This window comes from Rosa chinensis, chromosome 1 (genome assembly GCF_002994745.2).
Source record: "Rosa chinensis cultivar Old Blush chromosome 1, RchiOBHm-V2, whole genome shotgun sequence".
Lineage (NCBI taxonomy): Eukaryota > Viridiplantae > Streptophyta > Magnoliopsida > Rosales > Rosaceae > Rosa > Rosa chinensis.
The window spans coordinates 9,507,243-9,528,470 of NC_037088.1; the positions used below are offsets into that span (position 1 = coordinate 9,507,243).

Genomic DNA, 21,228 nt, shown 5'->3' on the forward strand with positions numbered 1-21,228 from the left:
GCGAAAATTCTGGGTAGAGGATGATGTGGAAATTCTAGTGAGATTCAAGTTTGACAAGCTTTGTAGAAGGTGTGGGGTTTGGTAACTCATGTTGGCCTGTCTTGTACGGGAGCACCATTGGAGGATGCGGAGGCTGGAAATGAAGCGCAGCAGCCTGGCCTGGCGGTGGCTCCATTAGTGTGGTGCTAGAGTTTCTGCCAATAGGTACCTTGTGGACTTGTTTTGGGCTTAGGTACCTTGTGGATTATCTGCTACTCTAGCCTCAGTTTCTACATGTGCTTTCTTGTAGAAAGCAAGAAGTTGTTTTGTATTGGTATAGTTGTGAATGATTCGATTGATGTGTGAAATGGTGATGCCTCAACCACTTTTTGTAGTGGAGAGATTGAGGTGTATTCATGGTACATCATAACGAGAAGCAACCCTCTGATCACCTCGCTCTCACCCCTAACCATACAACTAATATTCTTTTCTATGTAGTCTACTCCTGTGAGTAAATAGGAGAACACAAAAGATCTTCAAGAACTGATGTCTTGCGCAATGTATGTAGTCCATTTCTTGTATCTTGTACAGTCGTCAGTTCAATCGAGAACCACTCCACTAGGTGTCCTACAACACTCCACATTGGATGCCAAAAACTGACTTTGCTGACTTCATTGATAAATTGTCTTCCATTAAACACAATATGACAAGACGCAAGTGCTTTATAGGGGTTCATGCAAGACATGGTAAAATAATGCTTCATTATTCTTGTTAAAGACTTCTCTATTCTCTGCAAACAACTGCTTAAATGGTTACAATTAAACCTCTTCCACATATATCCATTTGAGATGTATGAACCTTTATTGGAATCAGTTCTTCACAAGGAAGTGCTGGATTAAGATAAGCGTCTGAGGCAATCAATCAAGGTATCTGTGTGTTCAGGCTTCCCAACTGATACGCGAACATAACCGCTCAACTCTTTGTTGTTGTAATGACGAATCATCACACCCATTTTTGCAAGGTCCTCCTGTTTCAAAAGAAGGAGGTCACTAAAGAATTTTCAAAAGGAACACTGAGGCATGACTTCAACATCACAGAAGCTTCAGGTGAATAACAGATGGAGAAAAAAAATTTTACTTATGGTGTCAGACTTAGTATATGGGAATGAAGAAAACCAGATAAGCAGTTTTGTCATAATTCAACTAGCAACCATGGTTCTCATGTGGTCATCCATTTGAGGATAAAAAATTGTAGGGTTTTGGACAAGATGAAGTTCGAAGCATCGTTTCCGTAACCAACACCTGTATCATATAATCCTAATAAATGAAGCTTCACATATTCAACTATCTATTCTGAAACTTGCTATCTATTAAACTAGATAACTTTAGGCTCTGCATATCTAAATGAACAAGAGCATGAACTCCCAACATAGGCTACTAATGCCATGAATGTTCCAAGTTTTCTCTGACCTTGATTCCTAAAGCTTTATTTTCAATGTTCTTTCTGTAGCATAGCTGTAATGGTGACACGACTTCTTCTAAGGCTAGAAGAGCGAAGAGCACTGTATGCAACAATGCCATTGACACTAATAAGTCCATACAATTATAAAGACTATGCAATATAAAACTGAACAGAACATACTTATCAGATGCAGGTAAATTAGTTGAGTCATAAGTGGAAGGTTATCAATGCAACTTTTTTCTATATTTGTGCACGGGTCCACATAAGTTTGAATTCCTTTCTACTCTTGTCTCTCTTCTTACTTAACTATTAAAGCCCTAACACACCATGAACTGGAGGATAGCAATAAACAGGAAGCCAAACCACAAATTTACTACGATGATGGAAAATAATACGAAGGGAAATACCTTGAGTTTCTTAGCATCCATTCCGGATGTGACCTCACAAAGAATGAAATTGGAATAGCTAGGATAAGGCTTGAGAAATGGCAGCTCCTTGAGAAGGTGATAAAGCCTGTCCCTTTCTTGCAGTAAAGCATTTTTCACGTTCTGGTATTTTTGCAATGCATATTAGATATGGAGAACAGGTACAAAAACTTGCTAGAGTCTACTCAAATAATATCTCCATTACTTAAGTTTCTTAGGAACGGAAAAATCAAGAGAAGCATAACCTCAAGGTAGGTGGGATTCTGCAATGCTGCACAGGCAGAAACTTCAGCAGCAACGGACACATTATATGGTTGCTTTGCTCTCCAGAGATATTCAATGATTGTCAAGGGAAATGCTCCGTATCCCACCCGGAGTCCGGCTAAGCCTACAGCATTTGCCCATTACCAAAAGATAATATCTTTTTACATACAAGTGAGACTACAAATTCTGAATATTATCTTCATATATACATATAGGTGCAGACAAAATTACGTGTCAGTCATAGGCTACTAATATGAATTTCCAATTAATAGAGTAGAAGACGATATGACCAAAAACAAAAAAGGAAGAAAGATAGAGCACAGAGAAATTAAGGCAAAAAGCAAAAAATAAAATAAAATAAAATAAAAGTCCTTAATTACCAACCCATAGAAAAAGAAAGAAAAGAAGAAGAAGAAGAAGAAAAGACTATTCTATGCTGATATTTATCGTGAAATGCGACCATGGAAACGCAACGGTAGGAGGGACTTATTTGGAGGAACAGCAGACCATTTGAGATGAGTCCGGTTTTTTTTTTTTTTTTTGCTCTGAAATCCTTCAAGGGTAATAGAGAAGATGATTGTGGGTGAGGCATTTGAGCTTTGGAAATTAAGTTGATGCGTTGAATTTTTTTTTTTAAACCAACCAACGGCTAACACGTTGTTTGGTTCACATTTTTCAGCTTCATGGATGTCCGCTTCAGAACGAAGCTCAAAAAGAAAGAATGAACATAAAAGTTTTCAACTTTGACTCACATGACGATAAATCAACAGTACATTTTTTCTCATCAAAAACAAAATAACAGAGTCAATACTATGAAGCTGGAAATTATACAAGGCAACACAAAAATGAGTCTTCAAAAACAAAACAAGAAATTTAAGCATACCAGCTCGTTTGCTAAATGTTCGAAGAACAATTAAATTCTCATGCTTCTTCACCCATTGCATCCTTGATTCAAGTCCAGAAAACTCAATATATGCTTCATCCAGAACAACCAATATAGGAAGCTCAAGGATTTTCAAGAGAATGTCGTCGCTGATTATACTGTACCGAAAAAGTAACATATAAACATAGGGTAGAATATTCTAGAAAGCAAGCATGTTAACTTTGAGATTCTTAACAGTCTCTGGACTCAATAAGTCAGCAAAAACCATGCCCAATCAAAGTAGTTTTAAAACAGAGGACGCATTTCACTGTGCTAAACAATAACACATTAGTTACTGTATCAAATTTTCCACAAATGAAAAAGCAATCTAGTTCTATCTCTAATTTGAATGTCTAACATTGCTTACTTCGCATGATACTAACCTCAAATATAAGTTCAACACCTTCACCCTGTTAGTTTCCCTTTTTCTTTTGTTCACACAAACGGGCAATTTTCCTAGTTGCACCAGTAGGTTTGATAGAACAGTACCTCCTATTAAAGAACAAGTCATTCAGGCTATAATTGAGGCTTAAAGATGTGGATAACCAGCAGGCAAGTTTGCTACTCAAGCTTTGGTTATAACCAAGTTGTCTTAAGACTTGACCAGGAAAAAAGTCGATCTCAATATACTCGATAATATATTTCACTCACGAATCAGACCAGGCCTGTTTGTTAATTCTTTTGTAAGGAAAAAAAATTGAAGACTATCAAAGTCGACCCAAAAACTATCCAGTAAAAACCTAGTTAAGAAGATGTACACCACAAAAGATAAATGATGGAAACTTTCATATATCACAAACAGTAAACCTGTGGAAATCCCAATTTGTAAGCTAAAGCAAAATTTCCTAAAAAGAGAGAGAGAAAATAAAAAACACTAACCCTCAGCCACAGCTAAAAAAGCTGAAGAGGAAACATCCCGAAATTCATGACATACTAAATAGAAGACCGGAACTTTCTCCTAAAGTCCCTTCACTCCCTTTACAGCATAGTGTTCAAGAAACCACTAATTTCTCTCCCAAAAATCTGCTAGTACCAAAACCTCTTCTTTCTAAACCTTCTGAGAAAGCCCATGGCTTCATAAAAGCCGGAAGCAAACCCCCTGGAATCACCCAATTTATATTACCTTCCCTAATATCCTCCCTGCAAACTTAAAGCTGCAGGCCAGTGAAAAGGTAACACACACTTTCACAGGCAGCTTTACACATTGAGTCAAGTGCCTAGACAGTTCATTACTGGACTATATGATATCAATGCAGATGATCCCTCAACCTCATACCACTATCATATAAAAAACTGCACAGAAGGAAATCTGGACAGTTCAGACCATATAATATAAAAACAGAACACGGGACCTAATTTCAACCTTCTAGCATAAGCTTGAAACAATATGCACAGAAATAATTTGTAATTACCTCCCATCTGGATTGTTTGGAGAAGTTAGGAATATGCATTTAGGTTTTTCTTGTTTAACTACATCTGAGATGACCTCTACATTCAAGCTAAAGTTTGACTTCCTCGGCACTGCAGAGTTTTAATGAAACACGTAGGTTATGCACAAATTTAAATCAAAGTACCAAAGCTCTCTTTTCTTTTCATAAGGGGGAGATGAGAACAAAGAATTTTACAACCAAGTAAAAGCAGCCAACAGAAATAAGCTTGTCTTTACCTTTAATTACGGATGCCCCATTGACTGCAGCATCAAATTCATACATTGTGAACGTGGGAGGGCAGTCCACAATCTTGTCACCAGGATCAAGCACACATCTTCCGCAAAGAAAATAGAGAATCAGAGACTGATATATGCATAAATGGTTTGCCCTTAGAGTGGTATAAGAACAGACAAAACTACATTTCTGACCTCATGATCAAATCAATGAGTTCATCTGCACCACATCCTGCAAGAAGATATTCAGCATCAAGGCCTGAATCCTTTGCAAGGGCAGCACGTAAGCAACGGCTTTCAGGGTCCGGATAAATATATGGGAATTTCAATGCACCCAAAGCTTCAGAAACCTGCAAGCAATATAAAGTTGCACTCAGGACATAAAGAAGTACGAAATCTGAATGATTCCTACTCAGAACAACCTGGAACGAAAGAACTAAATAACTCCATAAGAACCATAACATCATATTTCTTAACAATTGTTTGCAAAAAGAGGAAGCACACTGCTATATATGACTTACCTCCGGAGGAGGACCGTAAGGGTTTTCATTTGCATCTAATTTGATGATGTCTTCAGGCTTCCTTCCAAGTCGGGCTGACAACACCTGTAGAAAATGAAACTCATTCACCGGTTTGGAGACAATCTTGCTAACTGAACTGAACAAGAAACCAAAACTGAGCACAAAACAAACAAGAAACATTTGGAAGAAATCATTGGCACCAGTCAAACCAATCATTACATTACAAACCAACCAAAATCATTGGAAACAAAAAGAAACCATACAAGTTTAGCATAACACATTCACCGTTTCCTCCAGTTCAATTGACATGCAAGAAAATCCCACAAAGAAAACTCAAGCATTCTAAGAAACATGCACAAAAAAGTGTAAAAAGCAAAATGGGGTTGTGAATTTGAACACCTCAAACGGCAAAATGGGTTGATAAGGAGACAAGGTCCTCAAATGGGTTCGAATGAAAGAGTCGCCGGTCAAGCGGTGTTGACCGTCATTGACTAGTGGCGGCTGCTGCTGCACAGGGATGGTGGACATGGCTATAACAGAGGTGGGTCTAGTATTCCTTTTAGAACTGGGTGTTGGGGAAGTGGGATTAGTGAAGTGAAGTGAGGAAGCGTGGGAGAGATTAATCACACCCATCAAACTCTGCTCTCTGCAACTCAAAGATCAATTGGCGCCTCTCTCTCTCTCTCTCTCTCTCTCTATGTCTGCACAAGTTTCTGAGCTGATGAAGCCAAGTGTAGTTTTTCTGCCCTTGTTATGCACAATACCTAAAATACCCTATTACGAAATTCGTCAATTTTACCCCACTTGTTTTTGTGTTTTAAATTTTAAACAAATGTAATAGAATATAAGTCTGTAATGTTGTCACATTTATCAATTTTCTCGTAAGAAAAAATAATTTTGAAGAAACTTAATAGTAAATGCTGTTAATATGGTGCTGATCGGTTGGTGGTGACTTTCCTGAGCTAAGGATTGGCCTTCCTCTTCAAGCTTTATCATATTGATGTCTTTTTGTGTTAGTTGTTGTAAAGGTTTTAATTTTTAATTTTTTATATGTGGAAAAAAAAAAAAAGGGCATCAATCAGGTTGCAAAATCTGCTTTTCTGATTCTCCACTACCGTACAAATTTGAATATTATGTAAAATATTATAAGAACAAAAGTGAAGACTTTTATTCTTTCAAAAAAGTGAAAACCTTTATACCTTCTTTCTTTTTTTTTTGAGTTTTTTGTTTTTATAAATTTCTTTAAAAAATAACTTATTTATTAATGTAATTTAGCAAATGACGCATCCTTAAAGAAAAAAAAGTCATTAGTCCATCAAACAAGTACAACCATCATTTTAAAATAAGCTCAAAACAAAGAAAAACTAGAAATTCCAAATGAGATAAAAAAATTTTAAATTTGCTGCTTTATGACATCCTCTCAATGAATCAGAGCAAGTCATAGTTTCCTCGAGTAATAATCTTCGCTTCATGCTAATCCCTAGTCAAGTCTTCTCACTTGTCCATTTTGGTTTTAAAACACCCTCTAGCATAGAAAAATATCACAACAAGACTTTTTGTTTTTCCTTATTTTCTTTTCTAACTTCAACTTTGCCGGAGAGACTAAATTTGTGATTTCAGCAAATCAATCAATCGTTCTCTTCATTTTTTGGTCCCAATCCTATTGAAGAGATACTGCCAACTTGCCGCACAAAAATGTATAAATAAAATAAAATAGAGTAAAATAAAAAAGAAACCCTAAGACTGCAGGGACATTTTAGTACTTCTGTCTAAAACGGCAAGCGTGCGGTGTGAGCAAGTCGGTTAGTCCTAGTCAAACATCTGAATGTTCCAAACAGATCTAATTTGCAGCGGGGAGAGAGAGAGAGAGAGAGAGAGAGAGAGAGAGGCTATGGAGGTGGGAGAAGAGCTGAGCCAACCGAAGTGGAAGAGAAGTGTTCCAAAGAGATTCAGCTCACCAAAGTCATCTTCTTCTTTGTCTTGTCTTATAAACAATCTTGATGATGGCTGCCTCATGCACATCTTTAGCTTCCTCTCTCCTATCCCAGGTACCTCTCTTTCCTCTTTATCCATTTTTTTAATGATTATATAATGCCAAAACTTCAATAGTTAATGTAATTCATTAGGGTTTGGCTCAATTTGGATTTTTGCATTGATTCTCTGGTATTCTGCAATTGCTTTGTTTTGTTGGGCTTTAGTGATTTTAGGTCTGGGATATGTGTGTGTGTGTGTGTTTTTTTTTTTTTGGTGGTGATTTTGCAATTGATAAAGAACTAGGATTTATGGGACTTGAGGCTTATATTCTTGGCAAGTTGCAGACTTTATACTTCCAGTTAGACTTAATACTTCAAGTTACAGACTCTATAGCTGATGATATTCTGTTCTCATAGTAATATTGTTGACACTGTGGAAATGTAATGGGATTTTGAAAGGGAATTTATAACCAGAACTTTTAAAAGTTGAAGATTAATAACTCTGTCGGCAACTTTTTTCTTCAAACTCAAGTATTTTAAAATGAAATGAGTTGCTTGATGAGGTCAAGTTGAATTAGGGAATGGCTTTATTGGAGGTCAGGCGCAGTGTTAAAATGGTGTGAGCGAGTGTGAGAGTTGAACTTATTTGAGGCAGAGCAGGGTGCTAAAAATGTGTGATTTTTGGTTAAAATCGTGACGGTGGAGCCAAGACTAGTATTCCGGGGAGAAGGGATTGCTTAGAAAAATATCAAATTGTTTTATATTTTTTAAGATTTTCTTTTTGGTCCAATGAAAACATGATTTGGGAGGTTTATGTTGTTTTTGTGGATAGTTTGATGGGGATTCAAGTGAGAGATAGGATTGTATGAAGTGGCCATATTACAGTTGCTTCAAACCATTGATAGATATTGTAAAGCCCACACATGTATGACAAAGTTGTTCTATTTCTGTCTCATATTTCTATTGAGTGTGCAGATCGCTATAACACCGCCCTGGTTTGCCACAGATGGCTTTTCTTGGCATGTCACCCTCGCTTGTGGCTGCGAGTTGAACGATCAATTAAAGATCCATTGGAGCCTGGCGTCTTCCCTAGTATTGAGACAGCGGTTGCTGCCGCAAGGTTTGTAAAGTTGTATCTGTGTGTATTCCTCTTTAGCTCATTCAGTGGAGTATTAGAACTAATCATTCTTGTTTTTCGTTACATGTTTTTTGTTACAGGCCTGGCGACACCATTCTAATTTCAGCAGGGGGAAGGCATCTTGCTTCTGATATTCAAATAAAAAAGCCGCTTTGCCTGGTATGTCTCAAAGTAATTAAGACAGTTTTTACTTGCATGTATACACCTCTAAATATGGGAGATTACCTTGGTATGCTAAAGAATGAGCAAACAATTTAAAATCTTGTGAGGGACTTGTTAAGTCAATTTTAGTATTCCAGAAAGGCACTAAGACAGTCCAACTCTTCTTGGTTTAATGGTTCCTACCGTATTCATTGGTCAAATCCTTCATAAGAGGAATTTTATAAACATGTTAAGGAATTTGAAAACCAAGTACACTTGTGCTTGAGAGATTTTTAATGTTTTAACCCAAAATAGTTGAACAAGGTTTAAGTGACGCTGTTCCCCTTCCAATACAAGAATGTGTTTGTCTGTTTGTTTTAGAGTTTATCTAAATCCTTTCTACTTGAAGAGTAAGCACTTGTTTCACCTGTACTGGTCCTTTCTCAGTGAGTGGTACTTTGTCTCCTACTTTCTGCTACCTATGTTCCTTTACGCGTCGTACTTCCAGTAGAACATGTGTTCTTTTGTGAAGTTATGACACTTTTTCTGTAGGTTTTAGTGAAGTTATAGCAGACTAGCATGATACAAGTTAGGAACTAAGCTATTCACTGAACCAGACTTGTTGAAAACTATGGTTGGTTTCAATATGCTGTAGGAAATTGATCATATATCTCCGCATTCCTAATGTATCCTAAAGTGAGTCTGCCTTTGCATGGTAGCGGTGTCACTTTACTTTATTCTTAAATTAACAGCTTAGCGTTGGATCATTTTGTTCTCCATTTTCTATCGCAATTTACTTTGTTCAGATTGGTGGAGGTGAGCTACCGGATGAGACAACCCTCATTTGTTCTCGCGGTGCAGACAGGTTTGCAAAGTTTTACCTTATGCTCTACTTACATGTGGTGTGATTAGTTTGGCATTTCTCTCTCAAATGTCCAATCACCAGGATCAACTTCCACGCTGTTATGTTGTAGTGGCAAATATAGCAACTGGTTCCATATCCTGCACTTTCTCCAATATATAGATTTCTTTGAAAAGCTGAATATTTAAGATCAAAGAAACATGTCAAGATTATAGTTATTCTGCTCTTTATATTCTTTGAAGAAACCATTTCAAGGATGTATTTGGGGGTCAGCTCGCAAAAATGTCATTTCAAGGACTTCTTTCTTCTTCTTTTGGTAAAGCAATAATGAACCCTCGGGTGTTAAATTTGTTGCCAATAGCAGTCTGGAAGTGATCCTGGAAATCATCATTTTTTCCTTATTATTTCTCTTCTTACAAAATACGTTTGGTATGCACTGTTCATTTTGTTTGAGCAGTGCATTGGAGTTCCTGTCCACCTGCAAATTGGCAAACTTAACTGTGAAGGCAGAGCTGGGTTCTTGCTTGCTTCATAGAAGTGGAAGGCTCACAATAGATGGGTGCGTGCTTCAGTGTGAGACGAATCCCCTAGACTTCCTTTCGGTCCCCATTGTGAGTACAGCAAGTGCGCAAACTGTGTTGTCTTCTTCGGTGAAGTGTTATAAGGATGGTGTTTCTGTTTCTCGGACTCGAATTGAAGGAGGTGCCAAGGCTGTTTCAACTAGTGGATACCTGACATTGCAGCGAGTACGAGTCATTTATGCTCGGACGTCTCTCGTTTTCTGGTTTGATATGGAGCAACAATGATGTGTTGGATTCCTAGTTGGCATCTGTAGAATAGTAATTGTTTTTTTCTTTGGTAAACTATGTACAATAGTAATTTGGATTTGTTGTATTTATTTCATGGTTTGTATACATTTCCAGTTTAGAAGATGCTGCATGTATGTCTTTCCTAATGTTGAAAAGGTCATTGCCAAGATGGGATAAATGAGAATGAATTTGTGTGAAATCTTCTTGCAATGGATTGGCCCTTGTGCATCATTACTGATTTATTGATGTGGTTTTGTTTTGTTTCTAAAACCAGAACCTAAGAACAATGCAGATGTATAGTCTTTCTCCAGCAAAAGAGTATATGGCACTACTTTTATGGCTGTAAATTTAGCAACGTTAGCCAAGGTGTGGTTTTATTGATGTGGTTTGTATTATCCTTTTCCTATGTCAATGCAAAACTTGCGAACACTCCTTGGTGTAGAAATTTTATACAGAAAATATGTACTGTTTTAACAAATTACATGAAAGATCATATGAGTTTCCAGAAACTGACCTCCGTTAATGATCACAGGAAGAGTGATGTATGCCGCAGTTAGTTTGAAATGGGGACGTATATGAAAAGAATCAGGTAAGTGACGGAAAGCCGAAATTGCAGTAAATAAGTAACTTTATTTCCATTATCATATCCAAGCGTAACAAGTATCAGTCTGATTGCTCTTTTGTGATCCTAACCTCAGCATGGTGGAAATAGGGACTTATGCAAACATACCATGACAAGTTAGAGGAACTTCCTGGTGTGTCTTTGCAGTATAATGAGGTTTCACAAAAAGATCAAATTCCCATGGTGCAAACAAAACACAATCCTCAGATAGTTGGAAACCTGAAAATGGTTTCAACAGCAAAAAGCCAAATACCCAACGGTGTTTCTACTAAAATTCCACGCATCCATTAACAGAAAGAAGAGAAACCAGCAACAATCTGCATTAAGATCAGCAACATGAAATACAACATTTTAGTATCTGACATCCCACTATGGAACTGGAATACAATCCCTTCCTGCATTGTGCTTGCAATATCACAAAAAACACATTCTATTCACTGTGTTTCAAAAAATATAACTCTACTTCCTAACTGGCCACATACACAAAATTGGCACTCTTTGCTTCTATCATTACCATCCAAAGTTCACAGCTCAAAATACTCTGCTCTGCATGACATTCTACCAGCAGTAACAATGGTCTTCATGGTTCCATAAGACTAACAATTGATTTCATCATCCCTTCATCCAATCATTACCATTATAGCTTTCTGTACTCCCTAACAGTTGAGTGTAGAAAAATTGTCAGTTCCATTTACTAATGAAATCTGCAATACTTGCACGGACAACGATGAATGTAACCAATACATGAGAAAATATTTTCCGAACCATACCAACTGAATATCTTATCAAAATTACAACGTTGAAGTAACCTAAAATCCCTAAATCCCACCCCACTTCAACCCCGAAAATTGTAATGCATAAACATCAAGAGGCACCATATTCAGATATTGTTTTCTTTTAGATCAAACTCTTAGCATCATATTTGTTGCAATTTTCTGAAAGACGATAAAAGTACAATATACAAGGCTCCTGCTGTAACAAATTTTAATATTTGAGTAAACCTACTTTTTCCCATATGGATAAAAAACGCTCAGACAGGGGCTATACCATACATTACATTGACAACCCTAAACTGAAATCAGCTTGTATTGGTACCAAGAATGTTTGCAACAAGAATACAGATCCTCAATTAAAAAGGAAATTAACTTTGCTCTAGTAATTGTTTTTCCCAAACAGACTTATGGTTAATCGATGACAATTATAAGCCCTGAGTTGTCACACGACAACCCCACAGCCCAGCCCCAGCTGAGTGAATAATTACTGAACTATATACTTACCCAATATATGATATAAAAGCATAAGCTAAACTCAGCTCCCTGTAGCAGGTCTTCGTTGGACAACCAAATCATCAGCAGAGTAATAATCTGCGATGAGCCGGTACATGTATGATGGATTATGGCCTCCACTGGAAAGAAAGAGAGATTGTCGGTGATACATTTATCCAGGAAATCAGGATATATAAAACTGAAGAAGTTCAAAATACTGATCTGAAATTGATGGTTTTAGAGTTGAGGCTAGATATAAGATATGATGGCAGAATCTAATCATAAACTTATATGTCCATTTTCATTTTTTTTTTCCCTTTAATTGAATAGAAATGCAATAGGTGAAACCTATCTTCAATGAATCTAAATCCATACAGTACTTACGTATCAGTGATAAATAGACTAACAAGCTTTGGTGGCACAAAATCAAATGTAGGATTGACAACATGCAGAAGTGGGGAACCAGTGCCACTTCGAAAATCCATGCAATCTGAGAATTCTCCAAAATCCAGCAGCTCAGAAGGAGATCTTAACTCATTCAGCAAGACTTCAGGGTTGTGTGGATACAGAGGGCACAACTGTAAGGCAAACACACAATTTGGATAGGGAAGTGTTAAGGGTGAAATCCAGGAAAATAAGCTACAAACAGATAGTATTACTCTCAGTTCAGTCCGGCTAAGCCCAACTCCGTTTGAGAATCCCATGAGACCATATCCCAATTCTAGCATTCTTTGTCTAATCATGCAAATACAAAGCTAATAACACACTAGCAGCCAGCATAAACTTGAATGACACCTGAGAGTAATGCTATCTATTTACCATCTGACTTAATTATTAAACAGCTAAAGGAGACTCAATTCTTAGATGGGATGGCTATTTCATCCCCAAATATTTGACTTAAATGATTCCTTCTACTCAACTCTTTCAAAGCTTGCTACCCCGGTAGGTGGATCGTTATTAGACCAAGTTGTTTTTAACCCCAAAAATGAAAACAAAACGAAGGATTTTTCAAATGATAAAAAATAAAACAAGCTTTGTGTTTGTAACCTTGTGACTGCCAGCAAGTACAACAAAAGGGACGGCATGTCTTTGGGCTGCAAGTGCAACCATATTCAACCCAACAGGTGCTATAACACCACCATTGGCCATGACAGCATGAGCACCAACTATAACCTTAAAAATACAAAACTCAACGTCAAGCTGGCACATAGGATGTAGATTCTCATATGGAAAATACAAGGGAAAATATAAGACTGCCTCCTACCATGTTCACTCGAGATATCATAGCAAAAATTGCAGAATCAGTGATCAGCGTGGTTTGTAAACCTCTTGCAACCAATTCTTTTGCAAGAAGATGCCCCTGATACCTGATAGAAACCACTTAATAACAAATTAGAATGGTCTAGGCAGACAATTAGCCTAAGGCAGGTAAGCCGTTGGTAGTCTGCTATTTCCATATCTTAAGCACATCTTTTTGGGTTTAGGGTTTAAGATACGGAAACAAGTAAAGATGTGCTTAAGATATGAAAATAGCAGACTACCAAGGAAACATCCAAACTATACGAATTAGAAATCTAAAACTTTGGAAAAATAGGAAGGACTTTGCACTAACCTTGGAGCTCCCTCTGCAACAAATACCCGAAATGATCTTTTTTTCTCCTTTGCAGCAAAAAGGAATTCTAGTACTGTTTTTGAACTGCCTAGAGTTAATATAACCTCACTGCAAAAACACTGCAATTAGCATACTAAAAACAGCAGATGAAAAAGTTTTACTAGACTAAGAAAATTGAAGATCATACAGACTAGCCAGTAGTCACTCTACATAAATCTAGATATTCTGATGAATGGAGAAGACTCCCAATCCTGTCTTATAAGTTCTTTCTAGAACGTACAAACAGCAAGTACCAGAACATATAAGATAATAGCAAAATAAACGAGCAATTTGTTCCAGATGAACACAATGCAACAAGCCTGGAATCCGAAATCCCAATGAAAACACAAAAAGTTCAGTAGATCAAGTTTTCCTCCGAAAATTCAATCTAAATTAGAGTAGTGTATTATCCCAGCATTGAAGTCAGCCATACATGTTCTTGGAACTTTTACAAACAGCATACATGTAAGTGTGCCAGGAAAGCAAAAGAGTACAACCATCAAATCAGATAAAAAATAAAGTTTACTTAAACAGCCCAATGTAATAATCTTGTCACCCTCAAGGTTTTTTAAATCTCCGTCCTATCAAGTTTTACAATCCTTTCTAAATATGGAAGTTAAAACAAATTTGGATCTTCTAGAATTACTATGAAGTGGGTGAACTGAATATATGCCATACGTTATCAAGTAGATGGTCCAACTGCAAGTTCAGAAAAATATGCGAAAACACAATTTTTTCCGGTGTATCTAGTTCATGAATAATAATTTGGTCTTAACCTCATTTGCTCAAGAATCCTATCTACCCAAATGTCCTCTTCAGTGAAATGATTACACAGTACAAAAACAGCGCTGTAAGTGTGCCAGGCAAGCAAAAGAATACAACCATCAAATTGAAAAGAAAGAATTGTTTAACTTAATCATCCCACTTTTTAAGAAATTGGAAAATTGTTTAGATGGTTGGAGGCAGTCTTTGCAAACAGAAATTGAGCACCCAGTTAATAATCTCTATGTATAAGAAATAGAATACAAAATTAACCACAGAGCTAATCGAACTATTCCACAGAGTAAGAATGAGCTGATAGAAGAATCAAAGTATCAGCTCTCTTCTGGCAATGAACTTGTAACCTATATGGTTAAACTATAACCTTCAAAATCTTTCATTAACAATCATTTGGTGAAGTTTACCTAGAAGCTAAACTATACAGTATTGGTTTATGAGACAATTGATGCTCCATGCACAAGCAAGATATTACCAGCTAAATAAAAGACCAAATAATTAAACACGAAAAGAAAAAGTAGTCCATTTGTTTCAGAGACAGACCAGAAATACACATTTAAATGTCCTCACAGTACATTATATAATTTATTATTTTCTTTTTATCTCGTTTGACTCTTGGATTTTATCTAGTTCTTTTAAATGGTACTTATGGTATCTCGTACACATTCCCACAGTTTACTGAGTAAATAATAAGTCAACTTCAATGTGAATTTGTTATGCCAATAACATGATGAATTTTCTCAGCATCTAGATACACTGGAATATATATTTTCTTTAAACAAACATACGATAATCAGCAACCTGGAAGCATGCAACTCCAGCCACATAGATCAAATCATACAGAAATAAACTAAACTAGACAAGCAAAAGAAAAAAAATCAGCAACCAACCAACTCAAGAAACAATGCCCAACTTCTAATTTCTAATTTAGTAACTAGATGACCCAGAGCCAGTCAAGAAACAATGCCCAACTTCTCAAAATCTATCTATGAATGAATAATCACACAAACAGAATTGATCGAAAAAACATTAACTTTTCCCCAGGAAACATGAAGAACCACCATACTCCTACCCTACCATTTCCCAAGTATTACAGGTTCCTCATTAACCCACATAATAATTAACAAGAGCTTCATTGTCATTATATTCAGTGAACTGAAAAAGGACCAAAAAACAAAAGCTATATGAGCCTGATAACATTTGCTTCATGTCTTTACAATATCAACAAACGCAACCATACTTCTAACAACCTTGGTTACAGAGACCATAAGGCTGACCACTAAGAAATGAAAGAAGGCAAGGTAATAATTTTTCAGCCAACTTCGATGCAACACCAATTTACATTGTGCATAATAGAGAGAGAGAGAGAGAGAGCCTAAAGACCAACAAACAAAAAAATTAAAATCATTATGGCATTGAATCTGGTCATAAGTAAATCACTAAAAACCACCTAAAATGCATGAATAAGATTAGTATACAGTTGTCTCACCCACCAAAATCAACACCACTCTAATTATTATTAAAGCACACATATGTATATCTTAAGGGGAAAATTGAGCTTATATATGACTGCATAAAGCTTCTATATTTGAAAGAAAAAACGAGAATTAGTAACAGGCAGCGTAGTTAAAGTAGTCAAGGCTAGAAGGAAAATATACTTATGGTGAATGTGCTCTACTGCTTGCTCAGCAATCTGTTCATGGCAAGTGCCAATATCTTGAATAAGTTCATTGACTGCTTCAATGACATCATGCTTCAGCTTCCGGCTTCTAGAACTTTTATCAGCAGCTGTGAAAGAAAACAAATATCAATAAGTCATAAGGTCACAAGGCATTTAATTTTTCTTTAAAATAGTAACTACAGTTCCAGCACCATAGACCATTGGGAGCCCAAAATTCAAGTGACCAATTTCCACAGACAAATAGTAAACATTTATCATCAGAAATATTGACTGAAAAACTCAATATGCTTTAATCAAGTTTCTGATCAGATAGGGAAAAGACAAAAAATCTACTAAAAAGTGAAAACAATCTCCCAAAAATCTAAAGAGTGAAGAGCACACATTTGCTTTTTCCTTCAGAATCACCCCCAGATGAAGAAGTGTGAGGGATAGCTGCTGCATCAGGCATGTCTTCAAGAAGGGTTTGCAAGGAAGGCGGACGCAGTGTGCTTCTTGCAGCTGCTGCAACTACAGCAGCAGATAGAACAGGATAGTTGTCGCGGTCAACATCATCTTCATCATCACTGACAGTTGACAAGTTCAACCCAGCCATAGCAGCTGTGGTGAGAGAAAGATCCTCCTCCCTGATAATGTGCAAAACCCGCCTCACAATATTACCCACAGCAAGCTCTGCAATCATGTTTACCAAAGATCACCAGGGAAAATAGAATAACTCAGCCTCTAAATATATAAGATAAAAAAAAAATTAACAATAAATAAATAAATATAGTACTTCTGAGATGATATTTATGAGTTAGAAAACCCCTGCATGATTGAATTGGCGAGTACACTTAGCAATATAAGTACTTTACTACCATGAAAGTAAAATTCAGGCCTAACATGTTTGAATTACTAAAAGCCAAAGTTAACACAGATTTAAAACTATTCAGAGAATGCTTTATAGAAAGGGAAGAAATTGTGTAGATTATTTTCACTAGGTGGGTATATCTCAAATTGTATTTGCATTTGTGATACATATAATTCAGTGGTAAAGCCATATTCCTAGCTTCCATAATTGTTCAAATGTTTTCTTTCTGGGACTAGGGGGAGAGGGGAGTATGGCTTGAGAGATAGAGCGCTGAAACCAACACTAACGGTAGGACTTCAACTCTTGCTTTCTCTCCCAACACTTTAGTCTACTTTCAACAAACAAAAAACGTATAGAGTTTTGTTCAAATATTGGCTTTGCTAGTCCAAAAACCAACTTTTGGATTTCATTCAGGGCACCCACATAAAAGCTATAGAGAAGAATTATCTCCCACAAATTTCCTCCTAGACAATAGAAGATAACATGCATATTTATTTTAACATGAACACAGAGGAACTTAAGATTCTTACTTTTGTCCATGTTCAAAACAAAAACAAATAAAGATTCTTACTTTTGGATGATCAAGCACCATTTGTAGACTGCAATTAACTAGCTAGCCCTTTAAGCAGAAAATATGTAGTAAATAACTTGGTGTGTGTGTGTGTGTGTGTATATGTAGTCAACCGAAACATTCATGAAAAAAAAAAACACTTCATTTATCATTTCTGATTTTCAAACTATACCAAAGAAAACATCCAAATTGACTGACCCCTATATATATGGTCTAATTTGACAGGCCACTAGAAAACAGTTGCTAAAGTAGTAAAGGTTGCTAAGTGACATTCCAAACAAAGATATTCAAGCAACATGAATGACCGTCGTTCTGATGACAGAATCTACTAACCAAACCAAATAATACTACAGTGGCATGATTACTGCTACTTATATAACATTTCCATACACCTACCCACAGGATTTGCAGCAATCAGCTGCTCCCCAACAGCCTTTACAGCATCAATCAAGGCTCCGGCTTGATTCGTGTAGGGCACACGCTGCGACGAAATCACCGAGCGAAGTAACTCAGCCGTCTGCTTCGCCGTGGCCTGCGAGCCCTCGATTTTACTGCCAGCACACCACAGAACATCCACAATCAATAATGCGAAACGATTCCTACTTAACCAAAACTACAGTCTCTTAAGCCCTAAACTCAGTACAGCTAAGACTATATATAAATTGTGCTTTAAAACATACCGCTTTTTCAGCTTGATAATGAAATCATTCACAAGAGTATGCACGTCTGGCATGATTATATCACTGAATTTTCACCTGAAAAAAAAAAAAAAGTTGCGGAAACAATCAAAACGGAGCAGAAATGCCACTCTCAACCTAACAGAAACTACACGAATCAAACAAACTCAATCAACTCTATTCCTCATGATGATGAAATTACCTATATTCACTGTTCAAAAAAACTTGACCAGAAAGAAAAAAAAAAAAAAACTGAGAAAAATTGCTTCAAATTTCTGAGCAACAAAACATAAGAAATGAAAAGCACAGAGCAAATATTCCAGTGGAAGATATAATCATATGAATTAAAGGAAGAGAATTCGGAAAGCAAAGAAAGAAGAAGAGCTTACGGGCGAGATCGGAGAAGCATGTGAATGAGAGACGGAGAGAGTTCGTGCGTGTGGGGGGTTTTGCAGAGTTTGGGGCTTTTCAGAGAGAGCTTCTATTTTGCAATTTGGGTTACCTTTTGGGTTTCCGGGTTTCCCTTTCCAGGACCCGGTTCGATTTCTAAATATGGTTTTTCTCTTTCTTCTTTTTTTTTTTTTTTTCCTTTTCATTTTTCTCTTCGCTATCTACTCGTCTCCGTTGTTTTTCTCCTGAACTTCACTAATTTTTTAACTTTAAAATTCTTGTTGACAGTATTAGTGGGCTCAATGTTCCTCTGTTTCGTTTCGATATATGAGGCGAATTTTGTAGTTGGTGCAGTTGGTTATTGTTGAAATAATTCAATTTGGGATCATTTTATCTCTCTTAATGAAATGATAGCTTTTCACTTTGATATGTTTAGTGCTGGATGCATTCAAGCCTTCAAGGCATCATGTTGTAGCTGTCCTTTTTTTATTTTTCTGTAATAAAAAAATACTTTTAATTTTTAATTTTTATATATGTGATTGTCAGATTGTCTACGAAAATACTAACTAATTTTGTATAAAAATTGACAATCACATAAGATCTAGGATTTGAGAGAGAGAGAGAGAGAGAGAGAGAGATTCAGGAATATATGTAGAGACAACGCTTACACTGATTATGGAGGTGTTCTCATGAAAAATTTTGGTCATGTATGTGGGGTGGGAGAGAAGACTATGTTATAGAGACCTCTTTTAATAGAGGACAATCGAAAGATGTTGTAATATTTAATGGGACGCCATTCGAACTCATACAATATTTTACTAGGTAGTCGATCACCTAGTCCAATTTGTTGTTGGTGGGGGTATCAATTGAAATTAATAAAAAAAATTGATGGCTCACAACTAAAGTAACATTTGTCAATAGTCGGAGGACCTTGCTTAGGGTGGCATGCATCATACCGGATAGGGTTAGGCGTTTGAGGCCGAAAACTTAGAAATTAGCCTAATAGGACTGAGACCAATGGTTCGTGTGGATTTATAGCAATTGAAGAATGAACTGAATTGTAACTATGGTTTGGTTAGGAGAATGAAATTCACATCCCAATCCACAACTTTCAAAACCATACATAAAGAGATAAAATTTAGAACAAAATACTGTTTACTCTCTATACTTATAGGGTCTCGACGTTTTAGTCTCTAACGTTTCAATTTCATCTAAAAAGTCCCTGAACTTTCCAATTTCACCTAAAAAGTCTCTGCCGTCAATTTTCCGTTAAAAAGTCTGTTATCTTGCTGACGTGGCACTATTTCAACAGTAAAATGACTATTTTACCCTTACTGACCCAAAAAAAAAAAATTTACTCTCTTTTCTCTTTTTTCTCTATTTTTTTAATTTGTTCTTTTTTATTGGGATAATGATAAAAAATGTCATTTTTAAGTGTCTTATTATAATTTAAACACCACAAATGTTCCGATGATAATTTAGGTCACCTGTTCACGATCTACCACTGCATTTCAAATTAATTACAAAACTGCCACCGTCAGTTTTCTTTGGCAGTTTGTGGCCGGTAAAGTAAAACGGCACTATTGTTCATCTTCTCCATATTATTTCGGGATTTCAAACGTCAAAAAATCACTCAAACCTACTCCGAAATAGAGAATTCTTATTCCTCTTCATCTCCGGCTGCCACATTCTGAGACACATACATTCTCCGACGACTGTTTTGCTCAACGATGAAGCAGCGCCGATTCTGCAAAAGTACTTAACTGAAAAAGCCCCAAATTTTAGGGATTTGAAGAATTGCAGAACTAGAATCGTCTACCTCGACCGGGTAATCTTTCAGCCTCGATTCTCAGAAACTTCTCTTACTTAATTTCGAGTCATTGAGATAGTGTTTAGTTTTGGAATTATAAGTCGAATATGATTTATAATTATTTATGCATTTGATTCTGAAACAAAACAATTCGATTCCAAGTTTTTGTTTGGTTTGAGTGAAGATTTAAAGCTTTTTTGATTGGAGATGATCAATGATTGTCTTTAAATTTTAGTTTGATGCTGTAACATAGCTAGTGACATAGGCTACTGAGTGGGTATCATTTCATTTTGGAGTGGCTCTGTTTCCATTTTGGTGTGATTTGATACAGAGAAATGAACAGTAACATAACCATTTATGTGGAGATAATGACTGTGTGTGATGTTGTTTAGGCTTTAGGCTTTACTTGAATGGTAATTCTGCTTGTGCAAATACATATTTTATAGGCTCAGATAATGAAACTGGCCAGTGAGGTCACTAGCCAGGTCGCTAGACAAGTCAAAAGCCAGATAAGTCACTCGAAAATGACAACTCATTGGCAACGTGTGTTAACCTCCTGTCAGTGATCATGTAACTGATCATGTAACTGGCCATGTAACTTACATGTAACTGGCCAAGTAACTGATTATGTAACTTACAACATATGTAACTGGCCAAGTAACTGATTATGTAACTGACGTTGAAATTGACATGAGCTGTAACTGACCATGTAACTAACCATGTAATTGATCATGTAACTTACAATATATGTATCTGCCAAGTAACTGATTATGTAACTG

The 21,228-nt window shown here is 36.5% G+C and overlaps 3 protein-coding genes across 6 annotated transcripts; 1 reads left to right on the top strand and 2 right to left on the bottom strand.

Annotated features, from left to right (window-relative positions):
- Positions 1 to 621: 621 nt before the first annotated feature.
- LOC112182311 (histidinol-phosphate aminotransferase, chloroplastic) lies at positions 622 to 5,967 on the bottom strand. 2 transcript variants are annotated; one of them, XM_040512844.1, is made up of 9 exons: positions 5,499 to 5,524; positions 5,236 to 5,389; positions 4,910 to 5,064; positions 4,718 to 4,815; positions 4,464 to 4,572; positions 3,013 to 3,170; positions 2,111 to 2,253; positions 1,848 to 1,988; positions 622 to 1,006 (listed from the first exon to the last, which is right to left on the bottom strand). In XM_040512844.1, the coding sequence occupies exons 1-9, from the start codon at positions 5,507 to 5,509 to the stop codon at positions 875 to 877; spliced, it is 1,101 nt and encodes a 366-aa protein (XP_040368778.1). In that variant the 5' UTR covers positions 5,510 to 5,524; the 3' UTR covers positions 622 to 874. The 2 variants fall into 2 exon arrangements, with proteins under 2 accessions (XP_040368778.1, XP_024176539.1); XM_024320771.2 differs by lacking the exon at positions 5,499 to 5,524 and adding an exon at positions 5,635 to 5,967 and having other exon boundaries at positions 627 to 1,006; positions 5,236 to 5,319.
- Positions 5,968 to 7,064: 1,097 nt separating this feature from the next.
- LOC112178613 (F-box protein SKIP5) lies at positions 7,065 to 10,368 on the top strand. The gene is made up of 5 exons (XM_024316788.2): positions 7,065 to 7,283; positions 8,184 to 8,328; positions 8,427 to 8,505; positions 9,294 to 9,352; positions 9,807 to 10,368. The coding sequence occupies exons 1-5, from the start codon at positions 7,127 to 7,129 to the stop codon at positions 10,153 to 10,155; spliced, it is 789 nt and encodes a 262-aa protein (XP_024172556.1). The 5' UTR covers positions 7,065 to 7,126; the 3' UTR covers positions 10,156 to 10,368.
- Positions 10,369 to 10,768: 400 nt separating this feature from the next.
- LOC112178583 (translation initiation factor eIF-2B subunit beta) lies at positions 10,769 to 18,785 on the bottom strand. Of its 3 annotated transcripts, XR_002927478.2 has the most exons (12): positions 18,639 to 18,785; positions 18,253 to 18,327; positions 17,969 to 18,123; positions 16,536 to 16,823; positions 16,132 to 16,261; positions 13,658 to 13,765; positions 13,310 to 13,412; positions 13,093 to 13,218; positions 12,430 to 12,623; positions 12,058 to 12,185; positions 11,263 to 11,436; positions 10,769 to 11,097 (listed from the first exon to the last, which is right to left on the bottom strand). XR_002927478.2 is itself a non-coding variant. In XM_024316748.2 (11 exons), exons 2-10 carry the CDS (start codon positions 18,303 to 18,305, stop codon positions 12,089 to 12,091), a joined length of 1,254 nt encoding a protein of 417 aa, XP_024172516.1. In that variant the 5' UTR covers positions 18,306 to 18,327; positions 18,639 to 18,785; the 3' UTR covers positions 11,099 to 11,427; positions 12,058 to 12,088. The 3 variants fall into 3 exon arrangements, 2 of the variants coding, with proteins under 2 accessions (XP_024172516.1, XP_024172503.1); XM_024316748.2 differs by lacking the exon at positions 10,769 to 11,097 and having other exon boundaries at positions 11,099 to 11,427; XM_024316735.2 differs by lacking the exon at positions 10,769 to 11,097 and having other exon boundaries at positions 11,099 to 11,436.
- Positions 18,786 to 21,228: the final 2,443 nt, after the last annotated feature.

Excerpts from the sequence above, each read along its gene's own strand:
- LOC112182311 (XM_024320771.2), bottom strand. The coding sequence starts at position 5,868 with ATGGGTGTGATTAATCTCTCCCACGCTTCCTCACTTCACTTCACTAAT. Across the intron at positions 5,065-5,235 it reads CTTACGGTCCTCCTCCGGAG|GTTTCTGAAGCTTTGGGTGC; the intron begins GTAAGTCATATA and ends TATTGCTTGCAG. Across the intron at positions 4,816-4,909 it reads CTCATTGATTTGATCATGAG|ATGTGTGCTTGATCCTGGTG; the intron begins GTCAGAAATGTA and ends TCTTTGCGGAAG.
- LOC112178613 (XM_024316788.2), top strand. The coding sequence starts at position 7,127 with ATGGAGGTGGGAGAAGAGCTGAGCCAACCGAAGTGGAAGAGAAGTGTT. Across the intron at positions 8,329-8,426 it reads ACAGCGGTTGCTGCCGCAAG|GCCTGGCGACACCATTCTAA; the intron begins GTTTGTAAAGTT and ends TTTTTGTTACAG. Across the intron at positions 9,353-9,806 it reads TGTTCTCGCGGTGCAGACAG|TGCATTGGAGTTCCTGTCCA; the intron begins GTTTGCAAAGTT and ends TTGTTTGAGCAG.
- LOC112178583 (XM_024316748.2), bottom strand. The coding sequence starts at position 18,305 with ATGCCAGACGTGCATACTCTTGTGAATGATTTCATTATCAAGCTGAAA. Across the intron at positions 16,824-17,968 it reads GATTGCTGCAAATCCTGTGG|AGCTTGCTGTGGGTAATATT; the intron begins GTAGGTGTATGG and ends ACATGATTGCAG. Across the intron at positions 13,413-13,657 it reads GTTGCAGAGGGAGCTCCAAG|GTATCAGGGGCATCTTCTTG; the intron begins GTTAGTGCAAAG and ends GGTTTCTATCAG.